General features: G+C 41.4%; 1 protein-coding gene across 1 annotated transcript in view; it reads left to right on the forward strand.

The window, feature by feature from the left end:
* The window catches only part of LOC115471141 (dynein heavy chain 5, axonemal-like), a 766968-nt gene that overhangs the window by 464958 nt on the left and 274624 nt on the right, over positions 1–27386 (forward strand). The window contains 1 exon segment of the mRNA XM_030204834.1: positions 14923–15587. Coding sequence (XP_030060694.1) covers positions 14923–15587 — 665 coding nt within the window.

Below are 27386 nucleotides of genomic sequence, written 5' to 3' on the forward strand. Positions count from 1 at the left end.
GGCGCCAGCGGCCTGAGAGCAGGAGAGGGAGGCAACAGTGGTAGTGATTGGGGGGGGGGGGGGCGGCCTTGCCGCAGGCCCAGCTCAGTCTCTCAGCGGCCCTGAGTTCTTCTGCCACTTTATAAAAGGGCCCCTTAGTGCGCACTAATCGTTAGCGCTCCTTAGAAAAAGGATCCCTTTGTTTCTTACCAGGCACTGCATTCCATTCTTTGGTCCTCCTTTTTAATCCTGTCTTGGAAACAGAATTTTTCATTGGCATTCTTTTGACATTTGACGGTGTATGATTTTTCACTTAGTCTTTCCTATATTTACTACTGAGTTTGAATTAATGGACTGTACAGTTTGGGGGCTACTGCCCTTTCAAATGTTACCTCTTATTTGTTCTTCAGGCAGACTCTGTTACATGCTTCTTCAGTGTACAAGTCATTAACCTTCTTCGGGCCTATCAGATTGCTAAATTCCCAAATGTTACAGGTGCTGAGATTTCTATTATTACACCAGTAGATTACCTATAATTTTTTTTTTGTTGTCTCATGAGAAGTTCAAGCCTAAGCACCATAAATTTGATACACTATGCTCTTCATGTTTATAGATTTTATCATGAATGCTGTTGCCTTGGGCAATTTTATCACAAAATTAAATGTGATGGAACAGGTTATAAGTGATACCTTCTTATTAGACTAACCTTAATATATGTGACTACCTTTCAAGAGCTATGCTTACAGCATCAGACAGTTTAGAATATTGTTAGTCCAGTAAAAAAAATATCACTTATAACCTGCTTGTTGGCCTATATTTGTTTAAATATTAAATATTGCAAACAATACCACTTTATTCAGAACTAAAAGGTTCCATATGTTTCTGCAGAACTGTTATCTGAATGGAGAAACTCTCTCAGTTACTTTAGACCAGTGGTTCTCAACCCAGTCCTCAGGATACACCTTGCCAGTCAGGTTTTCAGGATACCCCTAATGGATATGCATAAGATAGATTTGGCAATGCATACAAATTTATCCTGAAAACCTGACTGGCCAGGTGCTGTACAGAGTGCCTGTGCTTTATTTGTTCATATATTCAGCATTTCTATCTGTTTAAGTAGCACCACTAACTATATATTTATGCAGCAGCTTGCACTGCCACTTATCCAGCAGAGTTAGGCCAGTGGAATAGCAGGCCAAACTCAAATGAATCAGTTGTCTAGAGTGCAGATGAAATTCACCACTCTCCAGCCTGGCCCTGCCAGCATAGGTGGGTTTTATGGATAAAGTTATCTGGAATGATAAAAAAGACTTCTGCATTCAGTGTCAGCATTCACCTCATAAGTCTTTTGGAATATTGGGCACTCTGTATTTAAATTTAAAAATTTCAAGCTAAATGTTTTGAATAATTGTATGTGGTGTTAGAGATGGTTCTTAAACTCAAAGTGATCTTAGTGATTCTCAGCCAAGAGGATTGAGGATCACTAAGATGCAGCACATTATGACATTCCCTAATGACTATTAATTGTATATATTGTTTTAAAGGATTTAATATTTTATTTTATTGGCATGTGATTTAGTGAAGTACATTTGATGAGCTGAACCAGATTGGATGCTAGTGCACATATTTCTGGGTCCAAAGCCTAGGCACAGTCATACTTTTGACAAGAAGAGACTGAAATCTGCCAAAAATATTCATATTGAAGCACTGGAGAGGAAAACACTTTGATCCTAGGGAACTGGGTTCGATTCCCACTGCAGCTGTTTGTGACTCTGGGCAAGTCCATTGCCCCAGGTACAAAATAAGTACCTGTATATAATATGCAAACCACTTTGAATATAGTTGCAAAAACCACAGAAAGGCGGTATATCAAGTCCCATTCCCTTTCCCTAAAACTCACAGCTGAATGTAGCTATATCAATAATGACACAAATTCAGACCAGAGGGAAAAGCAAGTCATAAATAAGAAATGGTTGCCGAAATAGAGCCACTCATCATACTGTAATAATAAGTAAATCAAGGAACTGACAAAAAGTTGAGCAATAATAGTAGACGTGGTAGAGTATAGGCAGTAGTGTGACTGGCTTAGAGACCTAGAAACAATATACTCCTAGATGATTTAGAGGCGGGAGAAATAATATTAGTATGATAGGGATCCCTAAAACAATTTGGAATTGCATCAGAAATGGTAATAAGTCTGCCAAGTACAGTAGATCAACTATTAGAAGAATGTTCGCTTAAAGTGTCTGTGTATGATAACTCACCAGACTACTCATTCCAATGGATATTATTACTTAAACCTAGGAATAGGAGACTAGCTGGCAACCTACTAGATCTGCTATTCCCTTCCGCCAAGCGCATCAGATTGAGATCACTACATGTGCTGACTTTGCCTTATTTATCTGCGAAATATTGGAATAACTTATCGATTCAGATAAGGACTATAACTCATTTGGGAACATTCCACAAAATGCTGAAAGCCTATCTATTCGAAAGACATGTGTTACAAAATGTTCAATATCACCAATTGCTTCTGTCTAGTTTATTAGATGTACTCTAACCCCCTCCCTCTTTAGTGTAAATCTCAATTTGCAACCTCTGTAGGAATATATCTCTTTTCTTGATGTAAGTCGCAGTGAACTTGTAATGGGAATATTGGCGACTAATAAGAAATAAAGGGGCCCTTTAACCAAGCTGTAGTAAAAAACGCTTTGCACTGGCGAGGGGGGGGGGGCATTTTTCCCGTGCGCCAGGGCCCTTTTTACCGCAGCAGGTAAAAGGATCCCAGGCACACATGGCCATGTGATAAGAGAACTCCGCATGGCCATGTGACGGGGAGCCCTTACTGCCACCCTTTGAGGTGGTGATAAGGGCTCGCACGCTAACCCGGTGGTAACCGGGCAGCACGCGGCACTCCCTGATTACCGCTGGGTTATCACCGCGCGCAAGCCATTTCCAGGAGTTTTCTTTTTTCCCTGGAAATGGCACGTGCTCGGGGCGGGACTATGGCTGGTGGTCACGTTGGGCCAGCGGTAGTCCCAAAAGAGCGTGCGGTAAGCCCACTTTTGGCTTACTGCCGCTCTGTAAAAGGGCCCCAAAGTAAAGACTAATGTGCAGGGCAGATCCATGCGTAAACCCAAATGAGTGCCAATTAGCATCAATTATATTATTGCTTGTTAACATCTCATTAACTAATTATGCACGATATCTGTGCCCAAATTTGGGGACTTATATAGAATCTGGGGGTGTGTGCATAAATGTTTAGAATACTAGCACTTACACAAGTATATGTGCACATATCCATGTAATTGTTAGTAGGGTGTCTAAAAGGGGAATTCCTTAAGCAGTGTTAGGGTTTAACGCACTTTAACGCGCGTTAAGGGAATTAGCACACACTAAGGGAGAGATTCTATATATGGCGCCTAAAAAATCAGCTCTGAAATCAGAGCAGATTAAGCATATTCTATAATTGGTGCCTAGAATTAGGCAACGATTATAGAATACACTTAGTTGATACTCAGCGCCTAAAACTATGCACCTCAAGTTACATGAACGAAAATGTGGCGTAAATACTGATGCATAGATTTATGCGCACTGGGCCATATTCTATAACTACGTGTGTAAACTTTGGAACGCCCAAGAAATGCCCATTTCCCCGCCCATAACCATGCCCCTTTTTGCCTGCACACATTAGAAGTTGAGTGCACTTCATTACAGAATATGCTTAGTAAGTTGTGCACATAAATTCTAATCAGTGCCAATTAGTGCTCATCATTGCTTGTTAAGCACTTAAAACCTTCTTAAGCTTGTTAAGTTGCACACATTGTTATAGAATCCACTTGGATTTCGGTGTGGATCTCTAGGTGCACTATATAGAATCTGGGGGTAAATGCTAAAAGCCCATATGTATAAAATGAGCTTTAGCATTTAGTGCACGCTAATTCCGTTAACACGCATTTAAGGTGCATTAATCCCTAACGCTGCTTGATGAATTCCTCCTTAAGTGTTATTCTGCAATTAGCTTCATAGAAACAGGAGGCAAACTTTATAAAAAGCAAACAGTGTTTATTTATATTCCAAAGCACTCAGAGATTCAAATATCTGTGCCCAATCTCTGAGAGTTTTGGAATATAAATAAATACTGTGTGCTTGCTTTTTATAAGGTTTGCCTCTTGCTTCTATCCAGCAGGTTGGATTTGGTGGACCGCTTGCCTTCTTGCTTTCTCAGGTTTCATGCATCACCACTGTATGTAGGCACCTGCAGCTACACCAGTTCTAGAAAGGTGGAGAGAGGGTGAAGCAAGGACAAAAAGACAATACCATCAGGATAGCAGCAATTTGACAAGCTATAACATGTAATTTAGGCCTGCTGGATAATGTACAGCATTCATCACGTATGTTCAGTGCCACCAACTATATATGTAATATGTAAATACACATATTAATTTAAACACAGCACCAATGTTCATATTAAAACACCAGTGCCGCTGCAGAAAATTGCCCCTAAAGTATTTTCTGCATACAGTGACGCAGAGTGACGTTCTTACATGAATGGAAAACATTAATCAAACAGTGTAGGTTATTCAAGCCATTTCACCTCGTAATAGTTATATCTTGATTGGTCTGGATGGCATACAATTTTAAATACATAGACAGCGTTTTAAGAAATATGATATAGGCTTGTACATCAAGCACTGTAAGGAATCTTTCCTCTGCTTAAGGATGATAGAAATAGCAGCAGCATAGAAAGAAGGAGAGGAAGGGATGTCTCCTGTGTTGAAGGGCAGCATTAAAGGTCTCCAGTTGCAGAGGTGCCAAATTCACTGAAAAAATATGTATAAAATTCTGCTGGTAACAAATCTGGACCTTCTGACTTATTATTTTTCATGCTTTTAATAGACATATATTTCATCTAGTGTGAAAGGTTGATTAATACTTTCTTTAATGTGGTCTTCCAATTTACGTAATTTAAGATTCCCCAGGCAGTCAGATATTTTCTCTAAGGGAGCCTGTAATTATGAGGTATATAGAGCTTTGTAATAGATGGCGGAGCATTCCACGATCTCACTGGATTTATATGTACCATTTCCAGAGCCAGCTTTGATCTTAATAACTCTTCTTATAATTTTGATTCTATTTAAGTGGCACAATAATAATTTACTAGTCTTATTGGCATGTTCATAAAAACGTCATCTTGTCAGCAGCAAGTAATATACCATTTGAGGCTGCTAAGGAGTTAAACTTATTTTGGAGTCTACTATCCCATTATCCTTTTTCTCCTTACGTACTGCTTCCAAACTAATTAGCTCTACTTTAAAGGAGTAATTTTACAAAGCTTTTTCCACATGTAAAGTATGCACTTACTTTTATGTGATTTTTACATCGCTGCTCTTAGTGGTATAGTTTGGATGGACTGGAGGCAGAGTTGCAATGTTTGTGTATATTTTATAAAATATATGGGTACAAATCTGTGATTTCCCTGGGTGCTCGCCAGTATCGTGAGTTATGGAGGAGAACTTGAGCCTTACTCACGGTGCCTGAATAAGAACCTGACTATCTAGATTGTGTGCTGTCTAAGCAACAAGAAGCAGAGGGGGGGAGGAGGGAGGGAGAGGGGAACAGGGGGGTGGAGGGAGGGGGAAGATAGGGGGAGGGATTTTGGGTGGGGGAGGGAAGTAATAAAATAAAAGAATAAAACATGGAGGTCAGTAGACTGTTGGTAAAAGTTGTGAGGACATGTTCTGTTTTGTATTGTTACTGTTCATGATGTCTGTAACTGCATCCATGGAATAATAAAAATATTTACAAAAAATATATATATATATGGGTACACATGTAGAGCCTAATATTCAGAAAAAACTGAGCTCCAAAATGTGTGCTCCTAAGTTAATCTCTTAAATTTATGCTCTATTTTCAGTCAAATTTAGCAGCATAATATTTTAGTTGAAAATTCATGCTAAATTTAGGAACTTAAAAGTTAAGCTCATACCCCTGCCTCCTCGGGACCGGTTGGGAACCCCACCTCATGCCAATCTACTCTGGAGGCATACGGGATCCGCGCGCCGGAGACTCCAACGCCTACCTCAGTAGCGCAGACATCCGCACACAGCAGTAGCGAGGGAGTGACACTCAGTCCTCCCTCGCAAGGCCTAACCCCGCCACAACCCGGAAGCAGTGTTGTTTCAAGCAGCGAACGCTCGAGAACGTCCAAAGTGGGCTTGTTTCCTAAAGCGCTCGGAGGAGGCTTACTCGCTGAATCTCTCTCTGGAGAAACATCAATCAAGGGATTGAGATCTACCTCGACGCCGTTACAGCCCAGTGAAGGTAATTCCGGGGGAATTTGTGGCCTGGTAAGACCTGCGTCAGTCACAATTGACATGCTCTGGAATGTCATACAGAGGCTTGACTCATCTTTAATTAAAATTTCGGAATCTCTCCAAGGAGAGACTCAGGAACTTAGAAATAATTTTCAACAATTATCCAGTAAAGTAGAGGGAAATAAAGATGGTATTAAAAAAACTGGAAACTGAAATGGTATCCTCAAAAGAAACTACAACAGCACTAATTAAGGAAAGGAATGTAGTTGCTAGAAAATTTGAGTTTCTGGAGAATCAACTCAGGAAGAATAACTTAAGACTTCTGAATTTTCCTGTTTCAACATTTATTTCCCCAATGGAGCTGTTAAAGAAATATTTCTCACAAATCCTGGGTTTCACAAATGACAATTACCCACCAGTGACAAAAGTTTATTATATAAAAGGAAAAAGGGAGATTGAACAATTACCAAATGCTGATGAAGAAACCTTAAATGTAACAGAACTTTTAGAATCTTCTGTGGTAACAGAGAGAGCTACTTTATTAGTATCCTTTGCTTTTGAACTGGATAAAATTAATGTTCAACATATATATTTTCAACATATGAAAGAAGACTTCATGGGGGGACAGATAAAAATCTTTCCTGATTTATCATGGGAAACTCAGCTGAGGAGGAAAAAACTATTGGCTTTTAAGGCAAGAGTTTTAGCCCTAGGGGCATCTTTCTTTATTAAGTTCCTATGTAAATGTTTAATTTCTTATGAAACTGATAATTTTCTTTTTACCGACCCCATGAAACTTCAAGAGTTTGTAATTACTAAAGAAAGTTTGAGAAATCCCTCTGGGGCAATTAGCCAGAATAATGCTGCTGTCTGATTGTATAGTTGGTTTAACCTCTGTTCTAAAATTTAAGACGATATTGTGTTTAAGTTAACTTCTGATTCTTGGATCCCACTGGTAGTGGTCTATGAAAATGAGAATATTTTCTTGTATGTTAATTTTTGAAATGACTTAATTTCTAATAATTTCTTTTATTGTGTTCTTTTGTGAATGTTATAAACTAAAACTAATAAAGAAAATAATAAATAAAAAAAAAAAGTTAAGCTCATAAATTTAGGCCTACCATTCATGATCCTAATTTGTGAGCCTAGTTCTGAAAATCAGTGTTCAGCTCCTAATGTTTTATTCCTGTCCTAAATCTGCCCCTGTTGCCACCCACTTTTTATACTCCTAAATTTAAGAGTTCAGTGAAATTTTGAGTAAAGGTTTATGCACTCAGCCCTAGTAAATTTTCATAGTGACCAATTTATGATCATAACTCTCAAAGGTAGGAGCATAAATCCTTTAAATATCAGTCTACCCTCCCCCCCCCCCCCCCCCCCATAGACTCCTGGGTGTACTCTCTCTTGCCCACGGTCATGGTTGCATCCAATATACTGGCTGCGATCCTTCACCCTAGTCTCATGGTATCATGAAACTAGAATGAAAAGTTGTGGCTGCCAAATTGAAGCCAGGTGAGACCATGGGCAGCAGTGAGCGGGTATCACTCCTGCTCCAGCTTCCCCCAGTGGTCCACCAATGCTTAAGGTAGACCTGAAAATGGAGGAGCCATGAGGGCCTGGTTCACGGAGGGGGGGGGGGGGCACAAGAAGGAGGGGCTAGATGGAGGAGCCAAAAGAGGGAGCTGTTAATCACGAGGAGGGGGAGGGCTTTTGTTTGCAAACCTGTCTTTGGCAAACAAAATCCTGCCCATTTTCGTTTGCCAATGACAGGAAATGGCAGAAGAACAGGTGCAAGAAAAAAACAAACTTTAACTTCAACAACAATCTGTTCCATTGGGCACACTGTCCTCTTCTCTGTTAAATATTCTTCCGAACAACCTAGACAGTCCAGGAACAGAACAAACCATAGACATGCTGCGTGACAGAAAAAGAAGGGAGGGATCCTGGATTCATCTGCTGTGGCTAAAGAAAATTATCAGGTAAGACCTAATTTTACCTTTCTTAGCACATGCAGAAGATGAATCCAGTAACTGATTGGACGTACCAAAGCAATCCCTAACTAGGGAAGGAAACCGTTGCCTCCTGCGCTAACACCACCGCTCCAAAAGTCACATCTGACCTAGCAGCCACACCCACTCTATAATGCTGAATAAAAGAGTGCAGAGACGCCCAAGTAGCCGCCCGACAGATTTCATTCAGGGACAGCACCGACGTCTCAGCTCAAGAAGTGGACTGAGCCTTAATAGAGTAGGCTCGTAACACCACCGGAAGCACCCGACCAGCTAACACATATGCAGAGGAAATTGCACCCTTAATCTACCGGGCAATAGTAGCCTTACTATGCCCTCTCCGGTTCTTGGTGGGGGCATTACCCCACTGAGAACCGGAGAGGAGAACTAAGAAGTGGTCCGACCATCGAAACTCATGGGACATTATTATTATTATTAGCATTTGTATAGCGCTACCAGACGCATGCAGCGCTGAACACCTGACACAAAGAGACAGTCCCTGCTCAATAGAGCTTACAATCTAAGTAATACAGACAGACAAGACAGTTACGGGTGAGGGATGTACTGGGTGAGAAGGAGTAAGGTATCTGCAGGTATCGGAGTAGAATACACCGGACATCCAAGAGATGGAGCATCCTAAACTCTGCAGGATAGTCCTCTTTCTGAAAAGAAGGAAGAAACAAGGGCTGATTGATATGAAACACCGAGACAATCTTTGGCAAAAAGGAAGGCAACATCCGCAGAGTGACGCCATAGTCAGAAAATTGCAAGAACAGATCACAACAATACAGCGCCTGCAATTCTGAGACTCTCCTTGCCGAGGCTGCAGTCACCAAAAATGCTGCCTTCAAGGTGAGATCTTTATCAGAAGCCTTGCGCAAGGGCTCAAAAGGTGCTCCTTGCAAAGCCTTAAGGACCAAATTCAAGTTCTGGATCGGGCAAGGCTGGTGTAGTGGAGGACGAAGCCATAGAGCTCCATGCAAAAAATGAACCACATCCGGGGTGAGCAGCCAGAGAAGAACCCGATTCTCAACTCCGGAAACAGACCGGAGCCACCACCTGCACCTGCAGCAAATTAATACAAGCCAGCCCCTTCTGCAAACCATCCTGCAAAAAGGCCAAGAGCTGAGCCACAGACACCTTGAACAGAGACCAAGTGCGATCCTCACACCACGCCACAAACAGACACCATACCCGGGCATAGGCCAAGTAGATCTCTTCCAAGTCTGCAATAAGGTAGCAATTACCTAATTTGAATAGCTCTTTTTCGTCAAGCGCGACCATTCAAGAGCCAGGCCGTAAGACCAAAGCAGTAAGAATTCTCTATCTGAATTGGACCCTGGCACAGAAGGCCGGGGCAGACTGGAAGTCAAAGTGGCAGCTCCACGAGGAGATGAACCAAGTCCGCAAACCATGGGCGCCGCAGCCACTGAAAACATGGCTTAGGAGCACGGCAGAACTACCCAGCGCAAGTCCGCTGCCAAAGAGGCCAAGGGAAACACTGTTCTGGTCCTGTCAGCAGCTGTTGGTCTGTGCCTTTTACTTTCGTATTTTTTTCATAGAAACTGCTTTTTTTTTTAAGTTGGTGAGGAAGGCAAAGGAACAACTGGACCCAAGGCTTGGGATACTGGGTAAGATGGGGTGAAGCAGGAACCCGACTGAACAGGTATGCTTCCAGAGAGGACCAACAGTGGCTAAACACCCACAGCTTTCAATTGGCCAGCAACCCAGGAGAAGACCCCAGAAGAGAATCCAGGAGCTGATGAGAAGTTGTCCACCATCTGCTGGCGATATACTGCCTACTGAAGAGGCTGGTCTTCCAGTATCACTCACTTCGGTTTAAGTTATCTCTATCTCCACCTGCTGGTAGACTAATATATCCCACCAGTTTCTTGATTCATCTGCTGCATGCGCTAAGGAAAACAGGTTTTGTGATCATGGGGAAAAAAGGTATTGTGGCCATGGGAAAAATCTAAAATTAAATATATTTTTACATCTCTCTTACCCTTTTAAGGACTTAGCAGCAGATAGGGAGTAAGGCCCCAGTGTTTATTTTGAACAGGCAGGTAAAGGGAACTGACAGAAAGGGCAGGAGAAGTCTGTGGAACTGAAGTGTGCAGCAGTCAATTACTTAGTTTGGAGGGAGGGAGGGGAGCAGAATAGAAAAAAAAGTCATGCTATCAGCTGCCAGTGTTGCTGTACTGAGACAGACTGAAGATTCATCAAGCCAAGCATCCTGTTTCCAACAGTGGCAATGTGGAGCCATGCAAGGTGGCAGATACAAAAAGCAGCAGTGGTAATTTGTAAGGCGCAGAGAAGTGAAAAATTTATTCAGAATTAGAAATAAAGGCAGTAAATGCATCTGATGTGCAGGGTGCAGGAACCATTAAGATTAACAACCACAAAGTAGATTATAGCAGTCAGCCACTAGGTGGCATTAGTATTCATGATTAACAACTATAACAAATCCCCTTTTTAATCAAACTATACACAACTTTCTATTGTAAATATCATACAGATCAAGTTGCTACGGTGGCTTTCGGTGCCAGCCACTGCAAGTGCAGAGACATCAAGGATGGCCCATCTCAAGAGTAAGATTCATCACTGCAGTGAGACTGAAGGCAAATGACTGAGGTTTTCTAGCAGTACATCCAGGGTACAAATTTGGAAATATCTGGGTGTTGTTTTGCTTTCTAAATCCTGCTGAGGCTTTAGGGGAGTGGTTTTCAACCTTTTTTTCAGTCGAGACACACACTGTATGGACAATACTCACATATGTGACATACTGCATACTAGGGATGGGCAGCCTCCTACCCTGTCTGGAATAATACATTAGTTTGCTCTGTGAATCACTGTGCTGGAGGAGAAGGGCAAATAACCAGCTGATTATTCCACCCCCTAGCCCTGGACACAGCTTAACTAGTTTGCACAATAATCCTCACCAAGGTTAACCCAAACAATTTTCCAGCCTTTTGTCTATAACTGGATTACCATCTTCTCTGTCTACTTGTTTTTTATTTTCTTTTGGATTCCTTTCTCATTCCTTCTCTTTTAACATGTATTTTTCCTTCTATGTCCTTTCTTTAGCATTTCCATTTTCTTTTATACGTGTTTGCGTCTATCTTTATTTCCAGCATCTCTCTACTTTTCCCTTTTCCCTCTTACCTTCTCTTATCTCACTCCCTCGCTTCTCTTTCCCTCCACCTTTTCACCTGACCTGGGATTGCAGGAATTGTTGGGAAATGGTTTTCCTCATTTCTAGAACAAGGCATTACGGTGTAGTGCATGGCAAAGATAGATCTAACATGATTGATTTGACCACTGGTGTTCCTCAGGGATCTGCTATTTTGTTTAATATTTTTCTTCTACCGTTGTGTACTCTTCTTAGAGGTTTGGGTATTCATTATCGTATTTATGTGGCTGATATCCAATTTTTCTTTAAAATTGAGAATTCAGTGAAAAAGAGCCTTCAGGTGTTATATTTATATTTGCAGACAATCAATCAATGGATGAGAGCGAATCATCTTAGTCTGAACATGGTGGAAAACACAGGTTATTATTGCTTCCTGTTCTGCAGTAGCAGATGTTCTTTCTTTATTGATGGTTGTGAAATTGCTCTTGGAAAGAAAATTCAATCTTTGGGCATTTTCATTCAAAGCACTTGTATATCGCTTAGACCTAAGTGGTTTACAGTTTCACTTTACAGGTACTGGGTCTGTCCCTATTGGGCTCACAGTCTAGGTAGTACATTGTTCTGCTGTTGTACCTGGGGCAACTGAGGGTTAAGAGTCTTGCCCAGGGTCACACAGAGCTGCAGAGGGAATTGAACCTGGGTCCCCAGGATCTCAACGCACTGCTGACCATCAGGTAGCAGTGCGAACTGAACCCAGTTCCGCAAGTCCGCAACCCGCTACACTATCCATTAGGCCATTCCTGACTCAGCGTTGAATATGAAATCTCAAGTAGCTAAGGAAATTAGTACTGTATTTTTCAAATTAAGACTTGTTAGGCAATTGAAGGATTATTTATCTTGTGAGAATTTTTGTTTAGCGGTTCAAAGCATAGTAATGCCTCACTTTGATTACTGTAATTCATTATTTTTTAGGGTTACCAAAATATGCCTTACAGTCGTTACATATTGCACAAAATGCTGTTGCCATGTGCTTCTGGGAATGAAGCCAACACCCACAGAGGGTGATCTCACCACAGGAGAAACCGAAAGTCAAATGTACAACAAGTGGATCCAAAACAAAAGGGGTCCTCGCACAAATGGTGTTTCCCAAACAAGGTCTTTATTAGAATAAATAAAATGACCCGACACGAATCGTGTTTCGGCCACAAGGGCCTGCCTCAGGGGTCTATAAATAAAAACATAAACAATCAAACCTATAGACCTTTAGTGCAAACCAATGGTAAAACAAATAGCTCACGGTCAATTTGTCAAACAGGTGTCACATCGAATGTGCCGCTGCAACAATTTCTCTGTCAGTGTCCCGCCTTCTTCTGACGTCATTTCTGACGTCAGAAGAAGGCGGAACCGAGCGAAGGGAAGAGACTGACACGTCGGGGCGGGGGAGCACCGCCTCCTCACTAACACTACGCTGCCACACGCCGGAGAGGTAAATTTAAACAAAAAAAAAAAAGGACAAGGATCTGGGGAGAAGAGGGCGAGGTAAGCATGGTGCGGCGGGGCGCCCCCCAGAGGATGGCACCCTCCTGCCATGCTTACCTCGCTGCACCTAAAGTTAGGCATGGCCATTTACATCAGCTATTCATGGGTGTAAATGGCTCCCCCTAAATTTTAGTTGCATGGACGGTGCAAGTGTATTCTATAAACCGCACTTATTTAGGCGTGGTTTATATAATACACGTAGGCGCATGTTCCATCCATACTGATTCATTTTTGGAGCCAAATATAAAATCTAGCCCTTTGTGGACGGGGTACACATAAATCTCAGGTGTTAAAAATGTGTAGCTTCTCAGATATTAATACTGACTATTTCATTCAATATTTGTCATACTGAGATAATTAACTCCCTTTTTAAAATTTTGGGTATTTGTGTACATGTGAATACAATTTCTGGAGAATTGATGGAAAGGCCAGCATGGATGGAAATAGCATGTATTAACATGGGCATTAATGGTAACACTCATTAGTGCACAGGCCCTTGAAAGAGGTAAGTAAGCCACAGATATTCCAGAATATCCAGCGAGAGATACATGTACAGAAAAGAGCAATATTTACTACAAATGTTTCCTTTTTTTTCTGCCTAGATAAAGACATATTTGCATGTCCAGCCCAGAAGCTTGAACTAAGCAGCACTAAGGGCACGTTAGCATTTTTAGCACGCCTTAATGATTAGTACGTGCTAAACGTGAAGTCACCCATAGGAACTTAAGGGCGACTCTAGAATTTAGCGCGGCTTAGTAAACGGGGCTCTAAGACTTTGGGGGTTTTTTCAGTCTTTGCCAGAAAGAGTCAAAGAAATAACTTCTCTCCACCCACATAAATCAAATATGCAGAAAAGACATACAGGGTCTATTTCTGTCAAGGAACTTTTTTTACTTTGTGCCTGTGGGGAAAACCTGTGATAAAGCAGAGACCCGGCGTAAGATAAACTCAAAAGCCATTTTGAGACATCACTTTTAAGTCTTTGGCATGAAACTTTAAATTTAACTTGAAAATAACTGCACAGGCTATTACTCAGACAGGTTGGAGTTTATTACCCTAGTGGGAATATAACACAGACTTCAAATGTATTGCCTTTAGTCTATAGTATGGATTTTCTGTTATTATTCTCTGCTCTGGATTAAATTATTCTGTGCTATAAGTGTCAGCACATTTTTCTAAGAACTAAATCTGGGTCATATCTAAAAAGGGAACTTATTCAGTGCCCACAAGTTATTATTGTGAAAACCTTGATTAGGAATGAATTTTATGTTTGTGCTGACATTTATGTTGCAGCTATGGATAAAGAACAATGGATAATCTATAGTGAATTTAAGATGATGATTCCATTGAGAGGAATCTGGTGGTATCATGCAAGTAGACTGAAAAAGAAAAAAAACCTGATGGGTTTCTTATCAAGAGAACCATGGATATAACAGCTTTGCTATAAATTGTTATACCTAATTTTCTTTTTATTTGTTTCTATGAAAAACAGACTCTGAGGCATATTTTCAAAGCACTTTGGGAGGCTAAGTTCCATATGTTTCTATGGAACTTTGGGAGGCTAAGTGCTTTGAAAATAAGCCTCATTGTGGCCTAATATTATGTTGTTATGCTCTATATGGTAATACTTTCCAAATATTTTCGTTTGGAACAGCTGTATAGGACTCCAGGTTGGTAGACTCTGAATTAGTCTGTTATAAAAAGTTTTTTATATATGTGTATCGGTCTACTTTTTATAACAGACTTTTATGTAGCAAGTAGACTGTTGCCTTTTGTGTTTTTCTTTTTAGACTCTGAATTAGGACAGGGATGGACAGAGGAGATACAGATGGGAAGCATTAATCTAAAACATATTGCCAACATAAATCTGATTGATACCTGTAGTTCGAAAAACAGATCCACTTTTCTAAAACCTTTATTTTTTTTCTTTCCTATATTGTGGCAGAACTTATGGTGCAAACAACCTCATGGATGATTTGAAAATTCTGTACCGCACTGCTGGGCAGAAGGGACAAGGGATCACCTTCATATTCACAGACAATGAAATCAAAGATGAATCTTTTCTGGAGTACATGAACAACGTCTTGGCTTCAGGGGAGGTTTCCAATCTTTTTGCGAGGGATGAAATAGATGAAATCACACAGGACCTGATACCCGTGATGAAGAGAGAATACCCACGGCGTTCACCAACTGGCGAGAACCTATACGACTACTTCCTGTCCCGTGTGCGGAGCAATCTGCACGTGGTGCTCTGTTTCTCTCCTGTAGGGGAGAAGTTCAGAACTCGGGCACTGAAATTCCCTGGCTTGATTTCAGGCTGCACTATGGACTGGTTTCAACGCTGGCCCCGAGATGCCCTCGTGGCTGTCGCACAGCATTTTCTTGCTTCCTATAGGGTAGAATGCACAGAGGAAGTAAAGCAAAGTGTTGTGAACACTATGGGGACATTCCAAGATATTGTTGCTGAAAAATGTGTGGAGTATTTTGAACGGTACAGGCGTCAAACATATGTGACCCCAAAGTCTTATCTTTCTTTCATTGGAGGCTACAAAACTATCTATGGGGAGAAATTTGCTCACGTTGGAAATTTATCCAACCGTATGAAAACAGGTACATTCATTAATATACATATTATTTTAAAGTGGATATTAAGATACATGTTACTAATTATTTCTTTTTGTGACTCTTACATTCACAACACCCATATCTAACGTAGAGGGCTCAAGCTAACATAAGTTTACCTCATTAGGGGGGTCTTTTACTAAAGATTAGTTCGAGTTATCCGCAGCAGGGCCCAAAGGAATAAAATGGGCCCTGCTGCAGATAACGAGCTAATCTTAGTAAAAGACCCCCTAAAAAGTAGAATAATTAGAAGATGGATAATTTTTGTCTTCTTTGTGAATTATCTTAGAAGCACTCCCATCTTCTTAAGAAGCCATCTCCTTTAAACCTCTGTTATACATTAATTATTTAGTTATACTACTACTTGACATTTCTAAAGCGCTACTAGGGTTACGCAGCGCTGTACAATTTAACATAGAAGGACATTATCCTTCATAATGCCTTATGCAGCAAAGATGGTTTCGAGGGAGCCGATATTCAGATTACGGGAAGTAGCTGGGCTGCCTCCTGTATTGTCACTGAGCCTGGATATTCAGTGCGGGGCCGTTTCTGGTGACTGGCATTGACTATCCGGTTTATTTTTGGCTGGTTTCAAAGTAACTGTCTAAGTCAATATTCAGCGCTGGCTGGTTAAGTTGAAACTAGCCAAAGATAGGCCTGCTATTTTGGTGGCCTATTTTGGCTCTCATTACCTCTCGCCTGGACTACTGCAACTTACTCCTCACCGGCCTCCCACTTAGCTATCTATCCCCCCTTCAATCTGTTCAGAACTCTGCTGCACGTCTCATATTCCGCCAGAACCGATATACTCATATCACCCCTCTCCTCGGGTCACTTCACTGGCTTCCGATCAGATACCGCATTCAATTCAAGCTTCTCCTTCTTACCTACAAATGCACTCAGTCTGCTGCCCCTCACTATCTTTCTACCCTCATCTCCCCTTACGTTCCCGCCCGTAACCTCCGTTCACAGGATAAATCCCTCCTCTCAGTACCCTTCTCCATCACCGCCAACTCCAGGCTCCGCTCATTCTGCCTCGCCTCACCCTATGCTTGGAACAACCTTCCTGAACCCTTACGCCAAGCCCCCTCCCTGCCCGTCTTCAAGTCTTTGTTTAAAGCCCACCTCTTCAATGCTGCGTTCGGCACCTAACCCTTACCGTTCAGTGAATCCAGACAGCCCCAATTTGACTGCCCCTATCGGACCGACCGTTCACTTGTCTATTAGATTGTAAGCTCTTTGAGCAGGGACTGTCTCTCTTTGTTAAATTGTACAGCGCTGCGTAACCCTAGTAGCGCTCTAGAAATGTTAAGTAGTAGTAGTAGTAGTAGTAGCTGGCGATGTGCTGAATATTAGTGGATAGTTGGTTATATCACTTGATATAACCAGTTATCTGCTAAGCACTAACCAGCAATATTGCAGGATAGCTGGTTAACTGCCATTTAACCGTCCAGGAGCCGTTCCTCACTGGTTAAATGGTTAAAAATATTGAGCAATATAGACACAAAATGGGGGGAAGTTCTTTTGGGGTAAGGCCTATAGTTTTTATATCCCAGAATGAATAAATATAAAATGAAGATTAAGTAATTCAGCAGGACTGATATAGAAGAGGTTCCAGCAATATTATAATAGCACTAGCTGAATCTGAGTCAATAATATAGTACTATTATAAAAAATAAGATTAAGCAGTAATAAAGATATCACAAGGTAGATAAATGAAAGACTGTTAATTCTTCTGCTCCTTGCAGCACTGATTAGGCACTTACTCCTTCATTCTATAATTTTGTAGACACATTTTTTGCATAGGACTCGGTTCTATATGTGGTGCCTGAAAAAGGTGACTCCTAAATATTGGTTTGATTTATAGAATATGCTGAACGACCATCTAAGTGACTAAATTTAGTTGCGGGCATTTGCACCAAGTGGTGTAAATGCTGAGGCCTAAATTAGGCACAGATCAGGTGTATTCTATAACAATGCGCATAGATTTTAGAATCTCCCATTCCACACCCATGGCCACACCCCCTTTTCTGCTATGTACATTAGAATTTACGCATATCACGCTATAGAATATGCTTAGACAGTTCTGCGTGTAAATTCTAACGCTAAATAGTGTCAATGATTCTTTAAGTGTCAATTGACACTGGCTTGTTAACTAATTAATTTGCCCATGCAAATGCAAAATATCACTGGATTTGCGCACGCAACTTAATTCGCACTTTATAGAATCTGGGGGATAGTGTGCAAACTTGCACATGTAGATTATAGAATAGTGCCAATTATGCATGCAACTTAATTGATCAATTAGGCACTAATTGGCACTACCAATAATTGGCTATAATTGAAGTTAATTGATAGTAATTGTCAGTAATTTGTAGTTACATGTAAATTCTAGGGGGTATGGATGTGGGGGAGGACTTCGGTGGGTCAAGCAATTACACTAATTGGCAATAATTAGAATTTACCCACACAACTGACTAAGCATATTCTATAATGTGATGCACATAATTTCTAAATTGCATAGTTGAAAAGGGGCCATGGAATGGGTGAATCATGGGCATTTAAAAAATGTATGCGTATTGTTATAGAATACACCTGGTCCTTGTGTAATTTAAGCATCTGCATTTACACCAAGTAAAATGTAGCATAAATGGCCATGACTAAATTTAGTTGCATCAATTTAGTTGTGTCGATGGACGGTCAGTGTAGTCTATAAACTGCGCGGAAATGTAGGCTTATTCGATAAAGTATGCCTAAATTAAGAAGTACTTTATAGAATATTTATTTTATTTTTATTTTATTTATAGCATTTATACCCTGCTCTTTCCCGTTCGATAGCAGATTCAGTGCGGCTTACAAAGTATGGTACAAAGTATCACAGAGATAACACAAAGTATGGTACAGTATCACAGAGATAATCCAGATTATATAGAGTAGGACAATAGGAAGAGATGTGGGGGAGAGGATTGGAGTGTGATAGTGTTCGTGGTGTGGATTAGGTTCGAGAATTAAGTTGGGTTGTTTGGGTAGGCTTGTTTGAAGAGGTGAGTTTTCAGTATACTTAGGCTTTTTCGGTTCCAATATTTTAGGCATGATATATAAATGGCCGCAACTACATTTAGTTGCATTGATGGATGCTCAGTGTATTCTATAAACCGTGTGGAAATTTAGGCTTATTCTATAAAGTGTGCCTAAATTAAGGAGTACTTTAGGCTTTTTTCATTTTGCCACCAATTTTTTAGGCATGATATATAGAATCTAACCCATAATCATGAATGTTTATACCAGCCAATGACATAGTGTTAAGTGGCATATAAGTACTGACTTAGGCTAGTATTCTATACCATCAATACAGAATTTGTGCTTAGTGTGAAGCATCCCAGTGCCTCACTTTAGGCGACCTGTACTTAAAGGGCAATTCTATAATCTAGGTATCTGCATTTACATCCCCTTATGCATGTAAATATCTGTAATACTAGTGCCAGCAGTGTGTCTACCTTACATAGCAATAGCACATAAATACAAGAAAGGTCATACAAGTGAGTGGAGACTAGGTGGGACATGTTAGTTACACTTGTTCCTACCGCATTTAGTTACCCACACTTTTGCCACTCTATGGCTGGTATAACGGTTTTCTAGAAGAACCTGGAAGCCCAAGTGATATTACAGAATAGGTTTCTACTGTGTGTCCTCGGCACCTAAATGGAAGCACCTCCAATTAGGCACTCAGAGCTTGTTCTAGAAAACTAATGTAACCAGGTATCAACGCACTTAAAATTTAGGCACATGCAATTATGTCGGTGATAGAGTTGGTGTTAATGTGAGCACCTAAGTGTGGCAGGAAAATGCATAACTTACAGTATTCTGAAAGTTACAAGTGGGATCTCCACTTATGTCCCTGCCAAGCTCTGCCCCTATGTCTGCCCCCACCCCACCTTTCAAATACGCACTATGTAAGTTAAGCAGGTATTTGCAGAATAGCAGTTAGGTGCCGTGCCACATTGAACCCGAGTTTGCTTGGCATAATGTGGGATATAAATGTCAAAAAATAAATAAATAAAGCATTTCTTCAATGTACCTTCTAGTATTCTAAATATCTGCGCACATAAATGTGAGTGCCCAGTTACATGGAGCGCTGTATCCTTTTCTGGGCCTGCTCTCTCCTCTCCTACATGGGCTGGTTCCCTTTGCATTCATTCAGGCTTTTCTTCCACCTCTTTCACCTCTTCCTCTTCTTCCACCTCCTGTTGCACTGCCCCCTGCTGGGAAGCTCCAGCCATCCCTGTGTCAGAATCTTCAGGGATTCTGTCAGCACAGTGATTGGCTGTGAAAACTCACACTGAGGACAGGGATCAATATCATGTTAGGGGACACACATCATGGCTTATCCATGCCAAGTACCAGGTCACAGTGGTATTCTCCCCCACACACCCCAGGTCCTCCAGTCCATTGTTCACCATAGTGATGGTTTGGCTGATATGCTACCAGGAGGTGGGGAGCTGATGTCAATGGTCTGGGGACTGAGTGTGTCACTAAAATACACTGTTCACACTTCTAGAAACAGAGATGTCATGGTTTGGACAGTTTGCCCTGGGTTGTGTGTGGGCAGGGACACAGGGACCCCGGGTCCTTCTGGATGGGGACTTGCATGCAAGATTCAGAGGTGAGGAATCAGCAGATGATGGGCTGGGCAGTCAGAGGTTTGTGTGTGTGCACATGCACATGGCATATAGTGGAACAAGGGCCCATGAGATCTGTGGTCAATGCTGTATTTGCCTATGCCAGCAGGTATTAGGGTTGGATGGGTATTGTTGGCAGCAGTGATTAGGGGCAACATGAGATAATTAGACACCTTTGGAGAGACCTCTCTTGGAGGGCCTCCCTTGTCCTCTACCTGGAAGTATTCCACTCCACATTCCCTTCCACCCCCATCCTCCCGGGTGGCCAGCATCTCTTCTCCCCTTCCCATTACCCTCCCTGTGACCTGCTTTCTTGCTGCCAGGACTACCCCTGCAGTGGTCCACCTACCTCCTCCAGGGCACACATTGAGGCAGAGATGCTATGCCCACCTTGTGCTAAGCCCAGGGCCATTTTGGGCTGCCCCTCCCTTACCCCCTAGAATCACAGTGACTGGGGGTATGACCATACCACAGCAGTGCCCTTGCAGTGGCCTATGTTTGCAGTAGCAGTGCTTCACTAATACTTCGTGATTCTCCTCACCAGCCTGGGATGGCCCAAGAGGCCCAGCTGCTGGGGCAGTCCCAGCAAAGATTATGGAACTATGTGATAACTTGGCCAAATGACGCAGCCTTCTGTGGCTTGGCCCTAATCCATCTATCCTGGCCAGTTGCCTGGCCCATGTATTATTGGTCCAAGAAAACAACAGGGTAACCGATCTGCAAACTCCAAGATGGAAAAAAAACAAAGCAGATTAGTGCATATAAAACCAATGTTTAATAAAAAATTGTTGAATTAAAATAATAAGCCCGACACAGGCCGTGTTTCGCCCAACCTGGCTGCATCAGGGGCTACAAAACAAATAATTGTATAACAATTAAAAACATATAATATAACACAATGTAAAAATAGAAATAGAAAAATAGAACACAATATAACGTGTTATATTATCATGGTGTGTTGTGATATCAGCCTTTAGTCATCATCATATGTTTTAAATTATGTTCACTTTTTAATTTGTTTTTCTATATATTTTTAATTGTTATACAATTATTTGTTTTGTAGCCCCTGATGCAGTCCAGTTGGGCGAAACACGGCCTGTGTCGGGCTTATTATTTTAATTCAACAATTATTTATTAAACAATGGTTTTATATGTACTGATCTGCTTTGTTTTTTTTCCACCATGTATTATTGGTGGCAGCACTGCTCTTTATAACATAGTAAATGTCAGCAGATAAACACCTGCACGAGACCATCAAGTCTGCCTAACAAGGTGGCCAGAGTTTTATCTGTCACTCTATGCAGGTTCCACTTCTTCAAGATTGAAACATTGGCATACTTAATCTTTACCTCTCCCTGCCAATTTAGGGGCATGGATCGTAGAAGTCTTCCCGGCACTGGTCCTACTTCCAAACTGGAATTACCCACAAGGCCCACTCCAGCCTTGATCTTGATATATCATTGCCATTTACGGGACCCAGACCATAAAAGTCTGCCCAGAACTGATCCTACCTCTCAACCTCTGGAGCTGCCGTTGAAGCTCACGCCAAGTATGAGGTTGTTTAAAATGGATTCCATCCTTTTTCTATATAGTAATCCTCTGTGTTTATCCCATGCATTTTTGAATTCCATTACCATATTTGTCTTCACAACCTCCCTCAGGAGGACATTCCAGGCATCCACTACTCTTTCTGTAAAAAAAAGTACTTCCTGATGTTGCTCCAAAGTTACCACTCTGCAACTTCAACCCATGACCTCTAGTTCTACTGATTCCCCATCTCCAAAAAAGATTAGTTTGCATATTGATACCTTTTAATTATATAAATATCTGTATCATATTTGCTCTTATCTCTCCTTTCCTCTAAGGCAGGGGTGAGCAACCTCGGTCCTCAAGGGTCACAACCAGTCAGGTTTTCACAATTTCCACAGTGAATATGCATGATATCTGTTTGCATACAGTGGAGTTCCTACCAGATTTTATTCCTTCCATTCACAGTTGTATGCATAGAAACTATGTTTGCATTGTTAACTGTGCTTAGAGAGTTGCCAGCTCGTAGTGGTGACTGGTGCAAAGTGAGCTGGCAGACATCATTTCCCTAGGTCCCTGATGCCAGTCTGTGTCCACATGTATGGAGGAAATGCATGCATGTATATATGTCTGGGTTGCTGTTGGGATACCATAGCCTGATCTTTAGAGCAGTGGACAATGGACTGGAGGACCCAGGTTCAAATCACACCATGGCTGTTTGTGTCCTTGGGCTATCTCAGAACCCTCGATTTCCCTGGCAGTGACCTGAAATAGTGGTCCTTCTGGAGACAGACACACTTTTTTACTTCACCTGTGACAGGCCCAAAGGAAATGATGCCCTTTACTTACTGGGCTTACGTATACTAGTGGTATGTTACTCTCCCTCCCTTCTCTCCTGCTAATGTGCTGGGATCTATTGTGTGGGGAGGTTTGGTTCATTGCTGAGGTATTACTGAGAATGTGCATGCCCCATCTGCATTATATCGCTTACATCTCTGATTCCCTGCAACATTACTTCTTCACACATTCCTCCTGCTCTACCCTTTGCTGGCATTTACTTAAATGGGAATGGCTGCCAGCCTTTTCAATCTGTTCTGCAATCTCTGCCAGTTCCCGTGCCTGCAAATGTAGTCTCTCCTCTGGCCAGGCTGGCAAAAGAGCTCTCTGACCCTGGGTAGGAACAGCCTGGCCAACAAGAGGGTGTCTGCACTAATTGGCACTTACTGGCAATAATCAGCTATAACTGAAGCTAACTGATATAGTAATTGGCACTAATTTGCAGTTACATGTGGAACTGAATTCAGTTGAAATTCTATAACTCTAGTGTGGGAATACTTTATCCAGGGCTTTTTTTGAAGGGGTACTTGGGGGTACTGAGTACCGGCACCTTTTCCACTGTCTGCTAAAATTGACCCATGAAACCCAAGATTTATTGATAGAGCTCAGGCTCTACATATCAGTTCTGCCTTGTCATAGATTCTGTGATTGGTTGCAGGGGGCCTGACTATTATGGGGTGGGTCCAGGGGTGTGCTGGTAAAATTTTAACAACGGGCTCACTCTCCGGGCATAACCGGCCCTGAAATTTTGGGGGGAATACATGCCTCTCTCTCCCCTCCCTTGTGCAGGCACGCTAGGCATACCTTTGCTGAGCCCCACCCCAATAAATGGACTGCCACCATTCTCTGCTGCTTGTTTCTGGCTCTGAGCAGCATCATGGAACCTCCTTGTGCTTGCATGAAAAGTCCCAGCCTGATGCTTAGAGTCAGAAACAAGGAGCAGAGAGCAGCAGCAGTCTATTTACTTGGCTGGTGGGGCCAGCATCACTGCCAGCAAAGTAAAAGAGAATTCAGGAGGGGGCCCAAGCCCACATTTTGGGAGTCAGTTGTTAAAGTAGCCATGGAGAGGCCTACTTTAACAACAGGCTCCCAAAATTCTTAAAAACTTAACAAATGGCTCTCGCGAGCCTGTGAGGATCTGCTCCAGCACACCACTGGGTGGGTCTCTCAGTGAAAACCCCACTCCTGAAGGGTGGCCTAGCATTTGAGTACCGGCACCTTTTTTGCTATAAAAAACACACTGACTTACTTTATCACTTAAATTCTAGAGGGTGTGGATATGGAGGGGACTTGGGTGGGTCCAACACTACAGATGGATTTACATGGCTGTTCTAGTGTTTTGCACCAGGTTTCCCTGGTTTTTTAAACTTAAGGCTTGGCAAGTTGTATTGTGACCCCTGAAGTAACGGTTTCACCGCTGAAACACGAACTGTGTCTGGTCCAGTTACAGGTCCTTTGAATAAAGGACTCTTTTACTTCACCCCGTTGGCTAGTTGGTTGTGTTTTGTGGCATCCTCTACTCTTGCTTTGGACTTTGGACTACATGTAGAGGTTTCTACCTGTTTGTGTGCTTGTCTTCTCTGTGGAATTAGGGCCTCCATTTTGAGAATGTCCCCATGTTTGTGACATCAGCATGTATATCTCGTAAATGTTTGCACATACTTTATGATGTACAGTGCACAGGGTGCCATGCCAATGGGTGCCTCGCTGCCATTTGATTCACAGATTGGTACAAAGCCGGGTGCTAATTCTGTAAAGATCTCTGATGGGGGATTAATCTTTACCTAATGCTAGTGTGCATTCTGATGCACCCTTTTGAGGGTCACCTACTTTTCACCCTTTATAGAATTACCTTTAATGTATTCTCTAGATAACTTTTCTTGGACCGGCATAAGAATTATCAAAACCTGGAAAGAATTTTGTTGGGTTTGGAAACAGTACCCTTCATTTCTGAACCAATACATATATTTTATTATTATTAGCATTAGCATTTTATAAGGCAAAATAAATCTGGTAACATGTATTTCAATTTATATAGCACTACAGTTTTAGAGATTATTGCAATCCTTTTTTTTTTAGGGTTATTGTTAAAAAATAGACACTCCTTAATATCACATGGATATACAAATAGTAGTGCCTCTGTTTGCTGAAAAAATTGAAATTTGCAGCAAATAACCAGAGGCTCTTGTTCATCTTGACATAGCCTTAATATCTGCTGAAAATTTCAGGACATTGGGATCTGCCTGCACTCTAGTCTGCTGTCCTCTGGATACCAAAATCAATAACTACTAGCACTGAAAGGCTTCTGTGTATGAATTTTTTTGCTAACAAGGAAATCCATAAGGCTTGAATTTCAAATATAATTTTTGATGTGATCATATTAGTTTAAAGAAGCAGCATCAGACCTTCAAGATAGGCATAGACAAAGATCCCAGATTCTATATATGGGGCTGAAAAATGTACATAGAAATTTGCATGCGGATCGAAGATTTGCGTGCAAATTAATTAGCTAAGTAGCCACTACCTTGCAATAAATTGATGTTAATGGTTATTGCAGTTAATTGGCAGTAATTGGAATTTGCGCATGCATCTTCTTGTATGCTATTCTATAACACTGTGCACTCAAATCTACTAGAGCACAACTCAAAAGGGGGCATGGCCAGATTCATGGCAAGGCCATTCCAAAAATTGTGTGCATTGATATAGAATAGCGAAAACACAAACAAAGAAGAAGTGCATAAGTACATAAGTACATAACATAAGTACATAAATATTACCATACTGGCAAAGACCAAAGGTCCATCGAGCCCAGCATCCTGTTTCCAACGGTGGCCAATCCAGGTCACAGATACCCAGCAAGATCCCAAAAATGTACAAAACATTTTATACTGCTTATCCCAGAAATAGTGGATTTCCCCAAATCCATTTAATAACAGTCTATGGACTTTTCCTTTAGGAAGCTGCCCAAACCTTTTTTAAACTCTGCTAAGCTAACCGCCTTTACCACATTCTCTGGCAACGAATTCCAGAATTTAATTACACATTGAGTGAAGAAATATTTTCTCGATCCATTTTAAATTTACAACATTGTAGCTTCATCGCACGCCCCCTAGTCCTAGTATTTTTGGAAAGCGTGAACAGACGCTTCACATCTACCCGTTCAACTCCACTCATTATTTTATAGACCTCTGTCATATCTCCCCTAAGCCGCCTTTTCTCCAAGCTGAAGAGCCCTAGCCGCTTTAGCCTTTCCTCATAGGTAATCCTCCACCGCAAAAACAACAAAAAGGGGTAAGGTGGGGGATGACCAATCCAATTCCAGCACAGGGGTAGACAAAATAAGTCTATTGAACAAATCCTTAAAAAGTTTTTTAAAGACTCTATGCAGATCTGCATTTTGGCGCAGAGGTGCCTGCCTAAGGAGTCAATAATATCAGTATGGGTGATTGGGAATAACAGTGTTCACTGTTTTATATAAATGAAGTACAAACAGCCACAGCATCTTCATCAGAGTCAGTACCAGCAAAAAGGTGTGAATTAAAACTTTTATATAGTTTTTCAGCTTCTTAATTCAGCTGCTACAGCTGGCGTAGATATCAGTGCCTAGGGCAAGGGAATCGGCTCTAAGTGCTAGAATAGCATTACTCTAATTTTTCCCGGCGCTGATGTTTCAGCGCTGTTTATAGAATTTACCCCAGAATGGACATGCATATTTGTGAATAAGGTCCAATGTCTTTATATTTACGCATGGCACAGCATTTGCCTGAAATTCCATTATGAAATGACATATATTTTTGTCCTAGTTTTATTCAGTAAGGGCTTCTTTTAGAAAGTCGCACTAGCGATTCCTGTGCGGCAAATGAGAGGAAGCCCATTCAGTTCCGATGGGCTTCCTCTCATTTGCTACGCAGGAATCACTAGCATGGTTTTGCAAAAGAAGCCCTAAGGTTTTGCTTGTTTGTTTGCTTTATAAATATAGAGTGCATTAGTCTCTTTCCTGTCTGAACTGTTTGTTCACCCTGGATTTCTGTGAAGATATAAGTTGGGCTTCGAGTGACATTAGAGGTGTCTACCCTGGAAATGTTTCCAGTTTTGTGTCTTTGAAATGAGAAAAGTAGCTTTGAGTGAAATAACAGAGGAAGTAAATAGCCCCTTCACAGACTTACTCATCTTTTCTGAATTTGTTGCTGCCGTTGGAAGTGTGGTGTTTTGAACGGCACCCAGTAAAAAATTATTCACACAGTTTGACTGTGCAGCAATATTTATGAATTAAAAAACATTCGTAAATTGCCTTATCGTTTGTAGTTAATGTTACAGTTTTAAAGAATTAGAAAAGGTGCAGAGAAGGGCGACGAAAATGATAAAGGGGATGGGATGACTTCCCTACGAGGAAAGGCTAAAGCAGCTAGGGCTCTTCAGCTTGGAAAAAAGGCGGCTGAGGGGAGATATGACAGAGGTCTATAAAATAATGAGTGGAGTTGAACGGGTAGACGTGAAGCATCTGTTTAAGATTTCCAAAAATACTAGCACTAGGGGGTATGCTATGAAGCTACAAAGTAGTAAATTTAAAACGAATCAGAGAAAATATTTCTTCACTCAACGTGTAATTAAACTCTGGAATTCGTTGCTAGAGAATGTGGTAAAGGCGGTTAGCTTAGCAGAGTTTAAAAAAGGTATGGACCATTATTAAATTGGACTTGGGAAAAATCCACTATTTCTGGAATAAGCAGTATAAAATGACTTG

This window comes from Microcaecilia unicolor, chromosome 1 (genome assembly GCF_901765095.1).
Source record: "Microcaecilia unicolor chromosome 1, aMicUni1.1, whole genome shotgun sequence".
Lineage (NCBI taxonomy): Eukaryota > Metazoa > Chordata > Amphibia > Gymnophiona > Siphonopidae > Microcaecilia > Microcaecilia unicolor.